The 18,705-nt window shown below is 41.0% G+C and overlaps 1 protein-coding gene across 2 annotated transcripts in view; it reads left to right on the forward strand.

The window, feature by feature from the left end:
• Nucleotides 1-18,705, forward strand: part of nphp4 (nephronophthisis 4) — a 124,089-nt gene that overhangs the window by 16,868 nt on the left and 88,516 nt on the right. For both annotated transcript variants that reach the window (XM_019863074.1, XM_019863072.1), the window contains exons 3-6: nt 1,097-1,257; nt 1,481-1,545; nt 7,587-7,736; nt 11,453-11,589. In XM_019863074.1, coding sequence (XP_019718633.1) covers nt 1,097-1,257; nt 1,481-1,545; nt 7,587-7,736; nt 11,453-11,589 — 513 coding nt within the window. The remainder of the gene's footprint in view (nt 1-1,096; nt 1,258-1,480; nt 1,546-7,586; nt 7,737-11,452; nt 11,590-18,705) is intronic.

Below are 18,705 nucleotides of genomic sequence, written 5' to 3' on the forward strand. Positions count from 1 at the left end.
CCCTCACCCAAGAAAACATTTTTTTCCATACTAGCAATTTTTTTTAGCTACAATCGGGTGTCACCATATTACATTATTTAACCTGAAGTCCAGTGACAATCATACATACATTCATACATACATCTTCACTTATATGGTGCTTTTGCAACCATGCAGCTGTCACAAAGTGCTTTACACAACATTTAACATAAAATAACAATAATACAACCAAACACAAAACATAAAAAAAAAAAAATCGACAATAATACAACTATAACAACTCCCAAGATGTAAAAGGGGGTTTTCGAAATGATGAGCGCACAGGTTCCGGGCGTTTGCATCTGCCTGAACACTCTCACACACACACACACACACACACACACCCACACACACACTACCGTATTTTCCACACAATAAGGCGCACCTAAAAGCATTAAATTTCCTGAAAAGCCGATAGTGCGCCTTATAATCCGATGCGCCTTATACATTGATCAATATTCAGATTTCTTGGACGTAGTATTTTAAATGTTCTGTGAAGCTCTTTGTGACAGCTGCAGCGGTTGTGAAAGCTCGACACAAATAAAGCTGTATAGTCTTGTATTATATTACCTTTAGCATAGCTCCATCTAGTGGATGCATAACGCAACCGCAGCCACCATTTTAGCTTCTATTCTATGCACCTTATAATGCGGCGCGCCCTACAAAAGAAAACAGTTTTCAAATACGCCATTCATTGAAGGTGCGCTTCATACTCCGAAGCGACTTATGGCGTGAAAAATATGATAGCTGAACTCCAAATGTAACTATTTTTGAGGCATTTCACTTTTATTCTTTTAATCCAGAAAAGTAGTGCCTGATAAAATGAACATATCACACATGGAGTTGGTTCGGTTTGCTTAACGTTTCAAAATATTTATTCCCATATTTCTATGGATCCTTTGTGACTAACTGCCCGATTTAACACCATCAGGCAGTTGACTCCTCTGACGTCTCCCCTATAATGTCTTTGATTATTGGAATGTTTGTCCTTGAAATTCTGTGACATTGGATCAAGTCATTTTCTCTATCCGAGCAAGTGCCATTTTATGATTAACAACAACATTGTCCTCTCCTCCAGATCCTGTACTTCCATACATCTCTGCGGTTGCCCAGCAACGTGTTGGTTTTGGAGCTGGTGGCATTGTCAGCAAGGTCAGATGGTTCGCAACAGGCCGTGGGTCAAGGCTTCACCGTTTTGGATCTTTTCCTCAACAAGACAGAGCCTCAAGGGGACAGAAGGTGATGAGCCCAACTTTGCGCTTCGTTGCAGCCTGATATGAATGTTTTTGTCAACAGGTAATAGTAGGACAGCAACGTTATTGTTAGCGTGGCTACTTGAATTTTGTCCTGAAAATTCCATCTTGTTTGGAATTACTACAATGTTTGCTTTACAATGTCATATAAAATACAAGGCCAAATATACTAATCATTTTAAATTTATTTTTTTGCTTTCAACATATAGACTGAATCTACTTCATGGGTCACCAAGAGTTCTTCTGCACCCACTGCTGAAGGATGTCGTTGACTGTAAGAATCTTTCATCTTTATTTCCTGCGGATTCTTAAAGTCTGGAAAGGCATTGCATCCATCCACCCATGCATCCATCCATTTTCGAATCCGCTTATCCTCACAAGGGTCGCGGGCGTGCTGGAACCTAACCCAGCTGTCTTCGGTCAGTAGGCGGGGTACACCCTGAACTGGTAGCCAGCCAATCGCAGGGCACACAGAGACAAACAACCATTCGCGCTCACACTCACACCTAAACACACAATTTGAATATAAATGATCAGAGAGAAGAATGAATTGTATGTGTCTGGAAAGTTTGCCATTTCACATTTGAATTTCTGTTTTATCATCTCTTTTGAAACAATTTTCATGACAGTGTGCCCTTCAGTAGAATCATGTTGGTTGAAGGATTTGGCGCAGGTATGCACGGATGTAGACCTCAGCTAATGCCTTATTTTGACTGCAAATTAACTGAGACCGAATCAATAAATAGCATTTCTCCTGATTGCAGCCAAGCACTCAAACCGTGATCAATCAGTCATCCCTCAACGATGAATCAATAGGTTTCCAAGCGCTTCCCGAACAAAATAATAAAGTTTTGAGCTCGCTCTGTTTCAATTCGAGCAAGGTTATGTCATCACCGGAATCGAATGTAAAGACAAATCCGTTTGAGGTTTCCTCTTAATCCAATAGTTGTTTAAAGACAGTTTGTTAAAAGTCAGACTATGAACTACAAAACGCTCGGGTGCTTTCCAGTATGAATAACAATGTGCTCAGTGAGAGCACAGGGTTCCTGTCTTGGCGATCATGTCCCATGAATATTAGAAAGGCCTCTTTCAAACGGACTCTTACATGAGTTGAATTATTAACCACACGACTCGTTGTTTAGTCAAACGTTGCTCTTCTGTTTCAAGCGGCACACTGCTTGCTGTGTTTTAGCCCTTTTATGGCCACACCCCCCCACTTGCGACAGGGAGACACAGTGTCTTGATGTGAAACAATTTGAAAGGGGAATTTATGGGACTGAGGCAAGAACTGTAAAAAGAAGTCATTTGTTCTGTTGGATGAGCGACATGTTTTCTTTCAGCGGTCATTGATGTGACGTGTTAAAGAGTTATGATGATAACATGGCCTTTATTTCGCCGTTATTCATTATCCGTGCCATTACGTTGCTGCTGCAAACGATTTGGGCGGGCACATTAATCAGTCACGTATGTTGCTCGTAACTGGTCAAAATTAAACACAATACAGGCCGCATTTAATTTCCTTCTAAATTCTCATTGGGACATGATATGTAAAAAGTTGGCCAAAATGGCCACTTCCTCGCTGTTATTTATTCCCTTGTCCTTGAAACAAAGCTCTTTGTACACAACACTATTGAATGTGAAACGGTATAAGGGAAGCCAACAGACGTGGCCCCTGCCAAGTCCGGCAGCCATGCTCACGTCGGTGTTGTGTCCACAGAGACTTTGTCTTCTGCTCGCAAAAACATCCAGCAGGTGCAGCTACAACACTGACTTCTGAATATGTTGTTGCTATCAGCGAGATTTCAAACTAGTCAACTGTTGTTCAATTGTTTTGTGGAAAAAAAACAAAACAAAACAAAAAACTTGGACACAAAGATGACTGGCATTCATGGTACAGTATCAGTAACGTGAGTGACAGTGAATATTGTGTTGTGATGAATAGGCCACTTTTCCAGTTTGTCCTAGTGGGATTTTAAATTTAACCCTGCATATTATTATATTTTAAAGGCCATATGTTGAAGGCCTTTAAAATATAACGGCATTCCAAAACAATATATGAAAGACAAAAGTTCTGAAGACAATTGATTCAACAAAAAGACATACAAACCTCGCGAGCTCACATCCACAAGGGGCTAAATATCCTTAGAAGTCTTGCTTGTCTCCTTCTTCCTTCGTTTAGTCAGTTAACTCTGCTTTTGGTATGATCTTCGTTTCATAATGGCTGCGCAGAGCTCACAAAGTAGTTGTCTGTTGGCGAAGTGTGTGTTGGCGAATGCACATGACGATTAGTGTTGGGCAGAACCCTTTCAGGTTACAATTGCTTCCGAATAATCACTACTTGATGGCATAGGAACACGTACAGGGAAACAACTCAATGGGGAATATAAAGAGACTGGAACACCATATATATAAGGTGCATCGGATTATAAAGCTTTGGAGAAAATTGAATGCCTTTAGGTGCGCCTTATAGTGCAGAAAATACGGTAATATTTCCTGCTGAGAATATTTTATGAACTCTGCTGTCTGGGCATTGCTGTCTTGTTAAAGGCCATCAGTGTATTAAATCTGTCTAGTTTGTCGAAATTTAGAGTTCCCCATTTGTTTTTTTTCTGAAAGTTAACTCACAAAAGTAACATGAAAGTACACGTTACAATTCAGAGACAGGAATCGAATGGAACTAATTGCTTTTGAATGGTAGTAACTTGTAATGTACAAAGTACTCCGCAGACTACAAAGTAATGGGCACTGAGCACCAGCCCTCGAAGTATATTAATTGATCATTCCAGATGTTTTTTTTCCTTTCTTGAAGCTGGCATTATTTCTGTAATCATCTCAATTACTTTCTTCTTTCCCACTCAACCTAAAAACACTTCTATTTTTTTTTTTTCTGCATCTGCACCTCGGATCCCTTTCGTTTTCACATCTTGTGCCAAGCTGCTGCTCAGATGACTCTGAGGCATCACACGCCGCTCACTGCAGCTGTAAGGAGTCTTTTTTAGGGCTAGTTTTCTAATCTCTGCGCATGGCATCAGACAGGTACTCGAGGATGATGCATAATGAATAGCAAGAAATAAATGATGAAAAAGTTGTTGGCAACTGGGCACGAGCTGTGCCGAGCAAGTTCCATGTGATCCATATTGCTCTCATTTATTTCTTCTCTCAGTTACTTCTGCATTTTGTGTTAGGGAGAGTTTTTTTTTATTTTTTTTTTACTGAAAGCGGCTTTTACCACTGGATTGTTTGTGAAACTGAAATGAATGTGTTGTAACCCAAGAGATTTCTCTAAGCCATCTTCCTCTCTTGGCTTTAGACTTTTTTTTGTGGTAACTGAGCTGTTGGGGAGAGTGAAAGAAAGAGATGACAGAGGAGGAGAGAATTTAGATGTTTCATAATCCACCACTGTTTTGATTAGGGAGTCTTTTAAAAAAATGTTCAAATTCACCGACAAATAAACTTCCATTGCATATACAAACAACAACAACAGAGCTCCTGTGGATCTCTGGTGCACAAAATCCAAACGTCTATTATAACGGAGAAGAAATGAGAACATTTCCCTGATAGTGGTATAGTTGGAAAATAGTGCATCATATTTTTGGGGGGAGTTAATTGAGTCACAACACCGTATTTTCCGCACGATAAGGCACTTCGGAGTAAGGCGCACATTTAATGAATGGCCTATTTTAAAACTGTTTTCATATATACGGTGCACCACGTTATAAGGCACATAGAATAGAAGCTACAGTAGTGGCTGCGGTTGCATTATGCATTCACGCTAAAGGGAATAAAATACAATACAGCTTTATTCATATAGAGCTTTCACAACTGCTGCAGCTGTAACAAAGCGCTATACAGAGCATTTCAAATACTATGTGCAAAAAATCAGAATATCGATCCATATATAAGGCGCATCGGATTATAAGGCGCACTGTTGCCTATTGAGAAAATTTAATGCTTTTAGGTGCGCCTTATAGTGCGAAAAATACGGCCCGTATTTAACCATGCAATAAGTATCCCATTCATGTCAAAATTTTGATTGTCAATCAATATGATGAGCTTGTATTGTTTAAGGGGTAATTTATTTCATATTACATTTACTTGGAGTTTTTTTTTTTTTTCATACATATGAATGTGTATGGAGAAGTGCTGAGCAAGTATGCTTCACATTCCAGTCTTTTACCCTGGCCCTTCCTGTGTGAATTTCTCCCTGTGCTTGTATGCATTTTCTCTGGCTTTCTCCCCCATTGCAGAAACATGCATGTTTCGATTGCATTGTCATTGAGCTACGTTTTTTTGTCTATATGTGCCCTACGGATAACTAGCAATCAGTCTAAGGGTGTATCCCGCGCAGCCGGGGGATTCACTTGACCCGCAACCCTCATGAGAATAAACCGGAGCGAAAATTGACAGATGTGTTGAAGAGTTGCCGAATCTGGAATTGACGGACTTCGGCACTTGGTATTGATGCTATACACTAATTGGTGCCCTCGTCCACTTGCGTATTGCGATACTTGATGAATTGCCATCAACCGCATTTACTGTACATTTTCATTGATTTCACAACTGCTGGTGTGTTGTTATAAACGGTGCTCCAGCATGTCCCTTCTTTGTCATTCATCACTTCGCTGGACTATGAAATAACTTTTAAATACACGGAGTGACGTGTGTAAATTTGAGCGGTACAATACTGAATTATGACAATAACTAAATATAGATGAACAATATATGGAACATACTACTGTTGTGCATAGAGGAAAAGCATATGGATTTTGCTACTGCGCTCCAGGACATTTTGATGAGGGAGGAATTTAAATGGTTTGAGGTTTATGGTTTGAGGCTGGTGTCTTAGCCTATCGTGGCAAATGCAACTCTTTGTATATTGGTTTGTCATTGATTCCGATGAAAGGTGAAATCATGAACCTTGTCAGAGTGAAACATTCTGAGGCTGTTGAGGCTTGAAGGCAGTCACCAAAACGCCGCCCGCTCACCTTGCAGATAGTCTGTGTTCAAAGTTAATGGCCGGGATTGTCTCGATGTGGTTGGATGACCTGCCACAACATCAAGCCGCAGACGCCTTTGGAGAAGCGTATTTTCCAATTTGAACGCTGTCATTTTGGTAAAGACCTGGAAAACGATGCTGGCGATGTAAGGGAATATTGCAGTCAGGTCGTTGACAGCCAAATGGAATGTTGAAAAATGAAAGCGTCTGCGTCTTGGGTGTCATGTTGTCAGTAGACTAACACCTGAAAATGTTACACTGTCTGCGACGTACCATGGTGATGGATAATTCTTTCTTGGACGTGTAGACAATGATTTTTGAGAGCAATATCATATGTACACTTTCCTTGGCAAAAATTCTTTGGTCAGCCCTGAAATTTCTGGCTAATTCTCTTAATTTTTTTGGAGACATTTGACATCAAAACGTGACAAAAAAAAAAAGCACTTCATTCTTTATTGTTATGTCTTCAGATGTGGGTCTGATAACGTAACTTTGCGGGTTAGAATCCATTTACAGCTGCAACACCGGAAGATAAAAACCATGCATTCGCAAGAAGAATAATAGAGAGGCCAAGGCTCAAGACTGGAATAAAAAATCTGCCTGGTAGTTTTATGGACAGATTTTCAAGTGAGCAAAAGTATTGGAACACATGAGTGATGGGTGTTTCTAGTTGCTCAGCTGCATAAACATTCGAGAGAACTTGTTTTAGGCTTTGGGTTTCATCTGTGAAAACCACATTTTCTGTTTAGCAAACAAAGACCAGAGAGCTGTCTTTGGGAGAAAAGCAAAACATTTTCAAGATGAGAGAAGAGGGAAAATCGATCAGAGCTACACATCTGTCCGCCCTCACAATCAAACCTCGGGACAATTTTGAGTGTTCCATTAACCTGGCATGCATGTTTTTGGAATATGGGAGGAAACCGGAGTACCTGGAGTAAACCCACGCACCACCTTGCTGCCCTTCCCAAAACATCTTAGAGCCATTTTATTTCATGTAGAATCCTAAGATGAAGCAATCCGATTGTGTGAGGATCTGGCTAAAGGTTGCAGATACAGTCATTTATTTTCACTCTTTGCGACACTGTGGCAACAATGGAACTATCCACCGCACATTGTCTGTTTCTCAATCTCCATGAACCAAAGAAGTAGTCCGATAATGAACAAACGGATGGATAAACTTCTGAATGAACTCAAAAAAATTCTATTTATATGTGGTCGAATATCTTAAATGTTTGTACAGTACTGGATGTAACGATTTTCTATTCAGCATAGCCGTTTTCCGTGTCTTCTGAAAATGTATATTATTGTTGTGTTGCCAGACGGCGATCACCTGAAAGCTATTGACGAAACACATTTGGAATGTGTGCTCAAAGGACACCCTGCACTGGCTTCCATGATGCACCTCCTTCCAGAGAATGTCCTCGTGTCAGGCAATGAAACCATTCCTGGTCTTGCAGCTTCTCCGACAGGCAAGCTCTCGTTCTCATGAAGCGATCATGTTGGGGCCCAATTCGCATGGAGGTCCTGATTTTTTTCCTGAGTCTATCCTTTAACTCAAAACAAGCATAACATGACGTTTGTAGAAAATTCTCAAACCTGCAGTGATGTGTCAGGGGTAGCAACATTGAAACTTGTAAACTGCTAACACAAATAGAGTACTTTAAATATAAAGGGTAATAAACCAGAAATTGCAGGTTAACAGGAACCTGAAATGTCCAAACACTGTTGATTATCCATTTCATGCTACCTGTAACCTCATAACATGATAAACTGTCCACTGGAGTAACCGCTCTCCCTGAAAGGGTTAACAAAAAAAATTGCAACTGATGCAAAATGTATTCAATATTTTGTAATAAAAAGGCAATTAAAGATTAAATTAAAAAAAAAAAGTAGTTTACTTTGCATGCATGATTGCAATCTCTCCATCCATGAATCCATTTTCTGTCGCTTATCCTGTTCAAGGTTGCGGCAGCCTCTTGAAAGGCAATCCATTCCTTGGCCTGTTTGCCAGTTCATCACCGAGCATCAAGAGAGGCACACAACCATTTATACGCAAATTTACATTTTCACTGACTGGGAATTGAACCCATTCTTGTTCATGAAGCATACAAAAATGTACTGGAAAATGCCCTGAGGAGTGTCATGTATAGCAATTTCCAGAAAAGCAACAGGTGTATAAAGAGCTGCAACATTGTCAGCCCCCAGCCCCCTCCACCGCCTCCTTATCCTGGTGAGTTTATGCAGTGCTTCAGACAAACAGCGAATTGGCCCAGGCTGGCTGAGCCATTTTTATCCAAAAGGCGACTTTATCAGGTAATTGCATGTGAGGAGGACTGCAGCCCAGCTTGTTTTCTCTGTGCTGATGGATTTGCGCACGAAATATCTTGGCCAAAAACAAAAATTCTGCTTTGCCACAAGTACACAATTTCTGGGCCAGGAAGCTCAATTATTTGCCATTATTTTAGAACTATTTCTTGTAAAATGTATTGAGAAAAAAAAGGGTCAATTAACTTTGCCGTTTGTATGGGGTCCAATTACATCACACGAAAACAGGCTAAAAGTTATAAAATACCCTACAGGAGCCAGTCTTGCGCACATTTTTGACAGTTTGTACCTCCAGCCTCTTTGGGAACTTTTTTTTCCAATCAGCACTGGAAAAGTGCTCGGGAAGATAGTTACTCAGAGGGAATGTGATGAAGTATGTCAGTGCAGAGCTGCAATCATTGGGAGTTTGTGGAAGGTGTGGTAATAGGCTAATCCTCCAATCATGCTGTGGCTCTGTGAGACCTAAGCTGCCTTTTCAGACTCCACTATCTTGATATTCACACCGCTTTCCAAACACTACGCAATCAAAAGCTCCGGGTTCACATTTACTGCTCCTGAAGAGCTTAAAATCACAGGCTTGATCTGTTGTGTCAGAGAGATGTGATTGCATACTGTGTTTCTCTTTAACCAAATGGAAAACATCACTCATTTCTGTGTTTGTTTTGGAGTCACAGGCATTTGACAGCATGGTGCACTGCAGTGCAGCAGTTGTTCAGAAGATTTTATTACTGTAGTACCTTGTATCCTCTAAAAGTTGTACCACAGGGAGTTAAAAAAAAAAATTAAAGATTGATTGATTTATTGATTGATTGTAAATTCTCGTAAGATTACTTTGCTCCGCCGGGCATTCTTATCATTGAGGCTTGGGTTAACTAAGAGCAAAAAGACCAACCATTATGCTATATTAACGCTTTCATTCCACAAGATGTATACTTGTAGGTCTTTTTAAAATTATGCGCCACCTACCAAGGATGTACTTGTACGTCTAAGTCTTTTTTTTGCATCATAGAGAGGAGGAGGGTCTGATGCAATCTGTGAATGAGAATAAGCCGTTTGCATTGCAAAATTTTTGCATGTAAAAAAGCGACCAGTAGGTGGCAGTGGTGCCTCACGAAATGCATGCTTTTACAAAAAGCTCCTTTCTCCATTTTTTGCCCAGGAATCGCCATTTTCATGAAACTTAGCCATTTAGTAATGCCGATTGCTGAAGAATGGAAAAAGATGAAAGAAGAGAGTCCAAACTTTATTTTGGTAGGCTCCATGTTTATATAGCATTAGAACCAAATATTCTGTGGGCCTTGCAAGATCAGTCAAAATCCAGTAAAACACTGGGATTGAGGGGAGTGAAAATGCTCCAGTGAAAATGGCTGGGATTGAATGAGTTAAATATGTGATTTCAATGGTCCTATGTGAGTCCTCAAAAGAAGTAAAGAATAAAAGAATAAAATCCAGTCTCCCTACCTGTGCATTACTGAATGTGGATTATATCAACCCGTTTAGACATGAGTTCACTAACATTTAAGTTACAATACAATACAATACAATACAATACAATACATCTTTATTTATATAGCACTTTCACAACAGCTGCAGCTGTAACAAATCGCAGAACAGGTAACATAAAATAACAAAATAATATAACACAACACATAAGACCGTAACCACAATTCCTGAATATGCTTTATAGTTTGAAGCGGGTCTAGATGAAAGAGGAGAGACTCAAAGTGTTCTTTCACCAGTGGATCAGAGATGTCATGCTCAAAATGTGCCCAGATCCGCTTCAATTCCAAGCGTCGACTCTCAGTTTCAAATACGCATCTGCGCTATCCTCATCCTCGGCTCCACCAGCCATCCATCCATCCAGCCGCTCCAATGTAGACTTTCCAACACTGCCGACATCTCTGCTGAACAAAACATGGCTGTGAAAAATGTTGCCCATTACAGGCGCAAAAAACCGCCCCGGGGATGTCGAGTGCCGATAGTCAAAGAGCTCTGACAGTCCCCCCTGTCAAAATCAAAATCAGTGTTGGTACAAGCAGGCGCCGAGAAGGCGCACCCATGAAGCACAGATTCTTCTCATTCGATTAATGTCGTGGCCAATCTTGTGATAATACCCAACACTGTAGCAGTATTATGGGAAAAAAAAAACAATGCAAGCTATCACTGCATTGCCTTTAGTCGTGGTCTTTACTTTTTTTCAACCCCCTGCTGCCACCGCATGTTCACAATCCATATCACAGTGTTAACTTTAGTCCCAATTAATCCAATCACTGTTGCGATACAGTATGTCATTTTGAACCACAGTGGGTAATGTTGTCAGACTGAAAGAAGCGGTTCTTGTGGCTGCAGAGTTCACCAACAACCCAAGTGTCAAAGAATTTGTTTAGGTTAAAGCAGGAAACATAATTTTATTGAAGCATCCCTTGGGTCCATGTAAATAAGGCTGCCCTGACCCAGCTGGGTGCCTGGAAGCAAACACTAAGCATCCAAGCAAATGTTCTGCTTAGTTTCTTAGAAAGTGCTCACATCTAAGTTGTACTGGCACAACTGCAACACGGAATCATGTCTTTTCTACTCTCATCCTCTGCTTTAGGACAGCGCAAATCAGGTTGCGACAGGACAGTGTTTCTAGGAATAAATGAGCCACAATTTACATAAAATATCCTTTTCCACATGTAACTTCCAGTTTATTTTGCAACATTGTTTCGTAGCTGCCATCCAACATCGCGGAGCTGAAATTCAGCGAAAAGAGGGCAAATGCCCGTAAGCGAAGCTGGAATGATTTCCGAAGCAAAGAAGGAAATCCCACAGATGCAAATGGCACAAACATACTTTGATGCTAAGTTTTCGCTGTCAACAGGGGATGCACTTTTGAAACCTCTGCTGCTCAAGATGCTGCCCTTCACATTGAGCAGACTGACAATCTGCCTCCAGCCGTCCCTCGAGGCCTTCGACAGTCAGCTGCTGCAGCTCATCAATGCCGACTGCCAGAACACGGTAAAGCCTTTCCGCTGTGACACGCTTGGCCTTTATCCGCCTTTCGCATGCCACATTGGTGATAACTGCAACAAATCACATACTCGACGGTCTTTGGACTTCGTTTTATTTTATTTCTTGTGCACCCAAGATTAGAGGTGATTGAGAGCAAAAACGCAGACTTCCCTCGAGGCATTCAACTATCGAATCCGTAAGTGAGCTATCGAATGGTTAAGAACAAGCCAACAAGCTCCTGCCTGTCTGCAGGCTTAATTGCTCGCTTCAACATAACTATTCTGAAATTGAAGCTTTGGCCGCCCATCGAGGACAGATGAACTCACTTGTCACAGGTGATGCGAGATGGCGTTCTGGTGGTGAATCTACAATCTGATTGTCTAAAAGAAGAACCAGTGTTTTCAGTGGTGTGTGTGTGTGTGTGTGTGTGTGTGTGTGTGTGTGTGTGTGTGTGTGTGTGTGTGTGTGTGTGTGTAGTTGACGGCTGCACTTAAGGTACCGAAGGCGTTGGATGGAATAATATAAGCATGGCAACACATCAAAGCTGAAATCTGATTGGACCCCGAAAAAATAAATAACACACAGAGGATTGGAAGCCACGCTCACAAGACCTACGCAATGAAATGAGGACAAAAGACCGTTGATTTCCACTTCATTTAAATTGTCAAATTAAGTCTGTGTTTCTGATGGTGTTTACGCCTGCCGAGAAGGCCCTTGACGGAACACCACTGATTTCTCTCCACACTTAAAGATGTATATATGTATATTTGAAGTGTTTAGGTGTACTTTTGTGACACTCGTGCACATTCTATATCCACTGATAACATTTAATGGTAGTGAGGTGCATTTGACATCTAAAAGATAACCGTGACAGCCTTGACACACCTCTACAAGGATTATTTCCTGCGCCCATGTGCTTTTCTTTATCTCGGTCTGTATTTATGCAATCTCCAAACACATTTCTTCTATTTATTTTATTTTTTTTTAATACAACTGCCACTGCACATTACCTCCCAATGAAATGCGTCTCACAGTATAATGTATTCTCTCCTTGTTGGGGTCCAATGAAACCGGATACTTCATCATATTTGACATCTGCAAAAAGTGGCCTTGCCTAGTCTTGTACGACTGCAGAGTTGAGCACACATACAAATGTTATTTTGCGTCCAAGGATGTATAGTTTGCTTATTATTCTTCTTCCGCTCCTCTTTGTCGCGCTTCGGAGCAGCGCTGCCACGCCGCAAATTCAAATGAATGAGGAAAAATAATGGTTCTTATTATTTTATTCAACCCACACAGTCATCGGTTCCAAAAGCTTTTTCAATAAGAAAATCAAAGGGGAGGTCATGGAGAGAAAAGTGATGAGCAAATGAAGCCATGACGTGACTAAGCTTCTTGTTTTTCAGATGCCGCTAATATGTTGCTCAATAGCGACTGCCCTTTTCGAATAACTAGTAATCTTGCGCCTTACTATATCTAATCTAGTCATCGGATTGAAGTTACTAATCAAAGACTTAATTTGTTACTTTGTGACATAACTGTAAATTTCCCCAGTGTGGGACAAATAAAGGATATCTTAATCTTGTTGAGAGTAGATTTTTTTGGAGGGGGGGCGGGGGATTACTAAAATGCAAAGAAAAAGCAAAACACAGGAGTGCAAAGTCAATCCTGATGCATGCTGAACCCAAGTCCCCCTTCTAATAGCAAAAAATAAATGAATAAAATAAGATAAATACAATTACATTAAAAAATAAGATCAAAATTAAAAGATGGGCCATAATACAATCTCTCAGTTTCACTATGTGGCAACTGATACACTGCCATGAATATTTTTCTCATTCATTTTTTTTTCCTCTTCTCATTTTTTAGCATGCTCTTTGAAGGACGTCACAAGCAGCGTGCCCGGGCTCAGATTAGTTAGACTTTTTCTATTAAAGAAAAAAAAAATTTTTTTTTTTTTTTGTTGAGCACAATGACGACATTCTCGCATCTTTGAGAGGTGTTAATATGCCCAGAAGTCGCGTCACTTACAGCTTTTAATGAAACTGTGTATGAGTTGTGCATGTGTGAGAGACAAATACATGCGGATGGAGGAATAAAGGGTGTGTGACTTTTTGAAGTTTGACTCCCAACGGATTGTCATCAAGCTGTCTTTGAAGTGATGCTGACGCCTTACCCGCCAACTCCTTTTTTTAAGTTGTGTGAGTGAATATGTGTTAGTGTATTTTTGACTCTATGCCAGTGTGTGAAAATTAGGTGTGAAAATGGGAGGAATAAGGTTGCGGATAAATGTACAGTGCGGCATGAGATGAATCATTGATGCTTCCTGCTAGTTTGGCAAACAGTCCCGGACCTCAGATAATCTTGTCATAAGTACGTCTATTTTTAGTGGAAAAACTATCACGCTGGCTTCTTATTACACTTATCTTTTTGAGCATGCATCATATAGCCAGTGTCCTAGATTTTGTGCATTTGATGACTTCTCCGTCCACTCTATGAATTTGTAATGCCGTTTAATGAGCACACGACTAATTTGCGCGATGCTCTTGAACCTCTGCAAACATTCACTGACCCCTGTTTTAAGAAACTAACGTTGACATTAACCTTCATCTGCATTGCACCCTGAGCGTGTTTGACCTCCCCATAAGCGGCGGCGACATCATCACCTTCCGGTGTCCTGCAGCAACGGTTCACCTACGCCGCCGATAAAATCCATTACTCTTGATAAAAAAGGCTCGAGATCTTGTCAGAAATTAAGTAACATCTTGGCTCCTGATCAAATGGAGAGTGAGAACAGAAGACGACAAAGAGGGGAGTGAGGAGCGGACCGGGACCGGTGCTTTGCCAGAGGCAGAACAAAACGCCCAAGGCTGATTTAATGAATAGAGAAAGACTGCCAACAAAGCTCCAGGAACTTTTCATTTGTCCTAAAATAGGAAAAAAAACTCCCTCAAAGTAGGACTCCCCCTGCAGATGTGCAGCTTGTTTCAAATGAAAAAAAAAAAAAGGGAGTTAGCAAAATCGCAGAAATAAGAGGCCGTTTCATGATGTCTGCCGTGCCGCTTTGTTTGTCTTAACCCTTGTGACTGACCCCGCATAACGGAGGTTTTTGGAGCAAGCTGCTACTCCGTATGACATCTTGATGGCACGGATTGCAAAGTGCAGGACCATGAGATTCCCTTTAAAAGATGAAAAGTGCATGGACTCTATCTGGTGTCTTTCTCTCTTTCTGGGCTGATGAAATGCCTCAGCTTCCCAAGCAAAATTCTAACAAATCGCACAAGATGTTTTAACAACAACAGTATATTTTATCTTTCCACAAAAAGCAAATTTTCTCTTGATTTAGTCCCAGATTGGTGATTTGAGTGCAACCAAGCTATTTTCAATCTTTCATATACTCCCGTCTTTAGATAGTCAAAGCACAATATTCTGTCGACCTTGAAACATGAGTCAAAATGTTTGAAAGTGCCTGGCACTCTAGGGGTTGTCTTTTCGGAAAACGCTTGGTATTGAAAGAGTTCAACATGGAAGCGAGGAGCCACAATTATAATATGTCTTACCTTATTGTAGTCGATCACGATGGTGAAGTTAAAATGCAATTGACTTTTCTTTTATGTCTTTTTCCTTAAATGCTGGCCACTGGTAGGACCCAACCTTTTCTTCTTGTAAGTGGGGGTCATAGTAGAAGTAAATTGTAAACACGTTTTATGTACACATTGTCGAGACGATATAAGGAGCAGCATAAGAACATTTTGCATTGATAGATTCATTGCCGATGTTCGGGGTGGCAACTAGTGTTTCAAGACATATCATGTAAAAGTGGCAGATGAGAAACTGCCTCTGCTGATATGCTCTAAAAATATTTGGTTGACTTACTTTTAACATGCGGCCCGGTGGTCCAGTGGTTAGCGTGTCCACCTCACGGGTCGTGGGTTTTCTCCGGGTACTCCGGTTTCCTCCCACATTCCAAAAACATGCATGGCAGGCTGATTGAACACCCAAAATTGTGCCTAGGTGTGAGTGTGAGTGCGGATGTTCATCTCAGTGTGCCCTGCGATTGGTTGGCAACTGGTTCAGGGTGTCCCCCGCCTACTGCCTGAAGACAGTTGGGATAGACTCCAGGAAAATGGATGGATGGATGGATGAATGGATGAGTAGTTTTAACACCTGCTGTGCTCAATTGATATCCTTAAAAACAGTTATTCAAATAAATAAACATTTGGACATTTTAAACAATTTTTTATGTCCATTTTCCCCCCATAATGCATTGCCAAGACATTGGATTGAGACTCGGATATTGGCAGATATTCAAAATCAAGCGACTCAGACTCGCAAAAAAATAGGATCATGGCATCCCTAATAATGAGCCAATGCAGGGGGGGGGGGACGTGTCAGTCCTTCATTGATGTAGACGTCCAGTGAGAGTTTTAAACTGTCGAAAAAAAAATGCCACGGTCGTCAAAGTGTGGGTAAGTGACATAATTGCCCATCGTAAAATGAGTTTGAGTATGTTTGACGGTTTCCAGCAAAAGGGAAGACCGCTACTTACCGGTACATTAAAAACGTATTGGGAGTTCATCAGAATTTGCGGTCCCAGGGGCGATATTGTATGAAATGTTATTAAGCCTGCATGTCCGCATTAATAATTTACATGTGGAAATTGAGGTCTTGCTCTCTTTATGAGTCAATCAATCAAAGTTTAAACTTTACATCTCCACATGCAAGCACAGAGGTTTAATAAGTGCTTATAAAATATTTCCCCCCTGGGGTCTCAAACTATTACCACAAATCCAAATGATATCTTTTAACGTTTGTATTAGCATTAATATTGTTGTTCTTTTGTTGTTGGATCCTAAAACGTATGCCATGAGGAACATCGGCCTCTGGGTTGACTAATTCTGCCGGAAATTCCTTTTCATGAAGTCCGCCCGCTATGAAACAAAAAAATGAAAAGGACAGTGCCGATTGCATGGCAACATTTGTAGTGCATATTATGAAACATACTCCGCCTGGATGTAACGAAATGGGTTTTGGAAGGACAAAAACACCAAAATGCAGCATCCGATTCTGATTCTTGGAAGTGATTTAGCAGTTGGGCCAAAAGCGATTTACTCGAACCGCTGTAGCAGTTGAAATGTGTTAAGGAGTAGGGAGGTGGGAGGACGAGAGCGGCATGCTAATGATGCTGCCACTGTTTCTCGCAATGGATGACTCACGCTCAATATGGGGGCGCAAACATCCACAGTGTGGGTAGCAACACATACGTGTGTGCACGTACACCAGCGCACATGCCGTCAGTCTTTCTGTTTTTCCCAAATGACTTCCGCTTTTTTTGCGTCGGTGCTGGATAAAAGACAACGCTCGACAGTACGGTTGATGCGTTTAAAATTTGACTGAGCAGTACGTAATATGTCATGGGTCGATATATGTATGGACTGTATATTAAGTTAAGAGCAGCTCAAAGCAAAGATTTGGTGTCATCAGTGCGGCATATTTTGTGGGTCCTGGGGTCCTCCTGGTGACTTTTGACAGCAAGCCTTAAATCTCAGATAAATGGTAAATGGAGTGCTCTCATATAGCTCTTTATCTACACCATATGGTGCCCAAAGCGCTTTACAAAGCCTCACATGCACCCATTCATGCATATATTCATGACGCCAATGGGATGGGGATGAAGACCAGGAACGGTTGCCATTCTTTGATTCGAATGTGACGGCAACCTCAGCATGTCGTCCTCTTCATCATCGGATTCCTCCTCATCAATTATTTCTTGGTCTAGGATTGTATTATGTGTCATCTTGAGTTTCTGACGCATCTTCACCAAATCTATCCTCGCTATCCTTTTCCTGGTTTAACCCCTCCTCCTCCTCATTGTTTTAAGTGTTTGCCTCAGCTCAGTTTTACATGAATATTTCATTTTTAATGGACGGGCATTTTTAAAGAGGAACACAAAGAGTGGACAAAAGTGAATAAAATTGTACGTCAATTAATGTTTTGTTTCTGTGTGTGTGTGTGTGTGTGTGTGTGTGTGTGTGTGTGTGTGTGTGTGCGTGTGCGTGTTTTCGAACCCTCTTTGTGGACAAAGTCATGGAAACTTAAGTCACTCCAAACAAATTAACTCCAACTTTCAGGCGTAAAACTTTTAAAACGGCCAAATTACCCTGGGACACAACACAAGGTGTTTGTCGCGTTTTGATGTCACCCCAAGCGGTGTGTATCTTTGATATTTGATATATTTAATAGTGACTCTTCGAAGACTAAAGCACTCACTAAATGATTTACTTAGCAGGTTCACCGATGCAAATTGCGCACACACATACACGCTCGGCCTTCCTGTGTGGAGTTTGCATGTTTTCCCCATGCATGCGTGGGTTTTCTCTGGGTAGTCAGGTTTCCTCCCACAGTCAAGAACATGCATGGCAGGTTAATGAACACTCTAAATTTGTCCCTTGGTGTGAGTGCAAGTGTGAATTGTTGTTTGTTGATGTGAGCCCTGCGATTGGCTGGCAACCGATTCAGGGTGTCCCCCGCCGACTGCCCGAAGACAGCTGAGAGATATATACAACACAGTATATGCACGAAGACAGCCTCTCCCAGATGTCTTTGTGCAGTAGGCGGGACCCTGAACTGGTTTCCGGTCAATATATATGAATATATAATGCACGTGTTGTTTGTACTGGTCAGAGTATTGCAGCTGTACTGTGAATTGATGAAAAATAAATAAATAAATAACTGGATGATGTAGATGACTTGATAATTGCCTTCATCAAATCTCGTGACTCCCTGCCTGTTTTTCTCCATCTCTTGATTATTCTTAAGATGGCAGTTTTATGACGTGTATTATATTACCTTTAACAGCTGCAGCCTTGACAAAGGTGTCACCAAAGCAGACAAACAGCTAGCTGATGGCTGGTCACCCTTTATTGGGTGAGGAATCGTGTTTGGTTATTTGAAAAGTCAAAATGGGCACCACTGCCTTTCATGATTGTCCCGACAAGAACCAATACTTTTGGAAAAGGTTCTTATTTTACTAGGTATGATTTTCAGGGATTGGAATGTAGTTGCTAGCATGGTCGTTGTACTACTCGTGAACAGCCGCTTGTTTTTTTTTTTTTTTTTTCC

This window comes from Hippocampus comes, unplaced genomic scaffold, assembly GCF_001891065.2.
Source record: "Hippocampus comes isolate QL1 unplaced genomic scaffold, H_comes_QL1_v1.1 scaffold1, whole genome shotgun sequence".
In the NCBI taxonomy this organism is placed as follows: domain Eukaryota; kingdom Metazoa; phylum Chordata; class Actinopteri; order Syngnathiformes; family Syngnathidae; genus Hippocampus; species Hippocampus comes.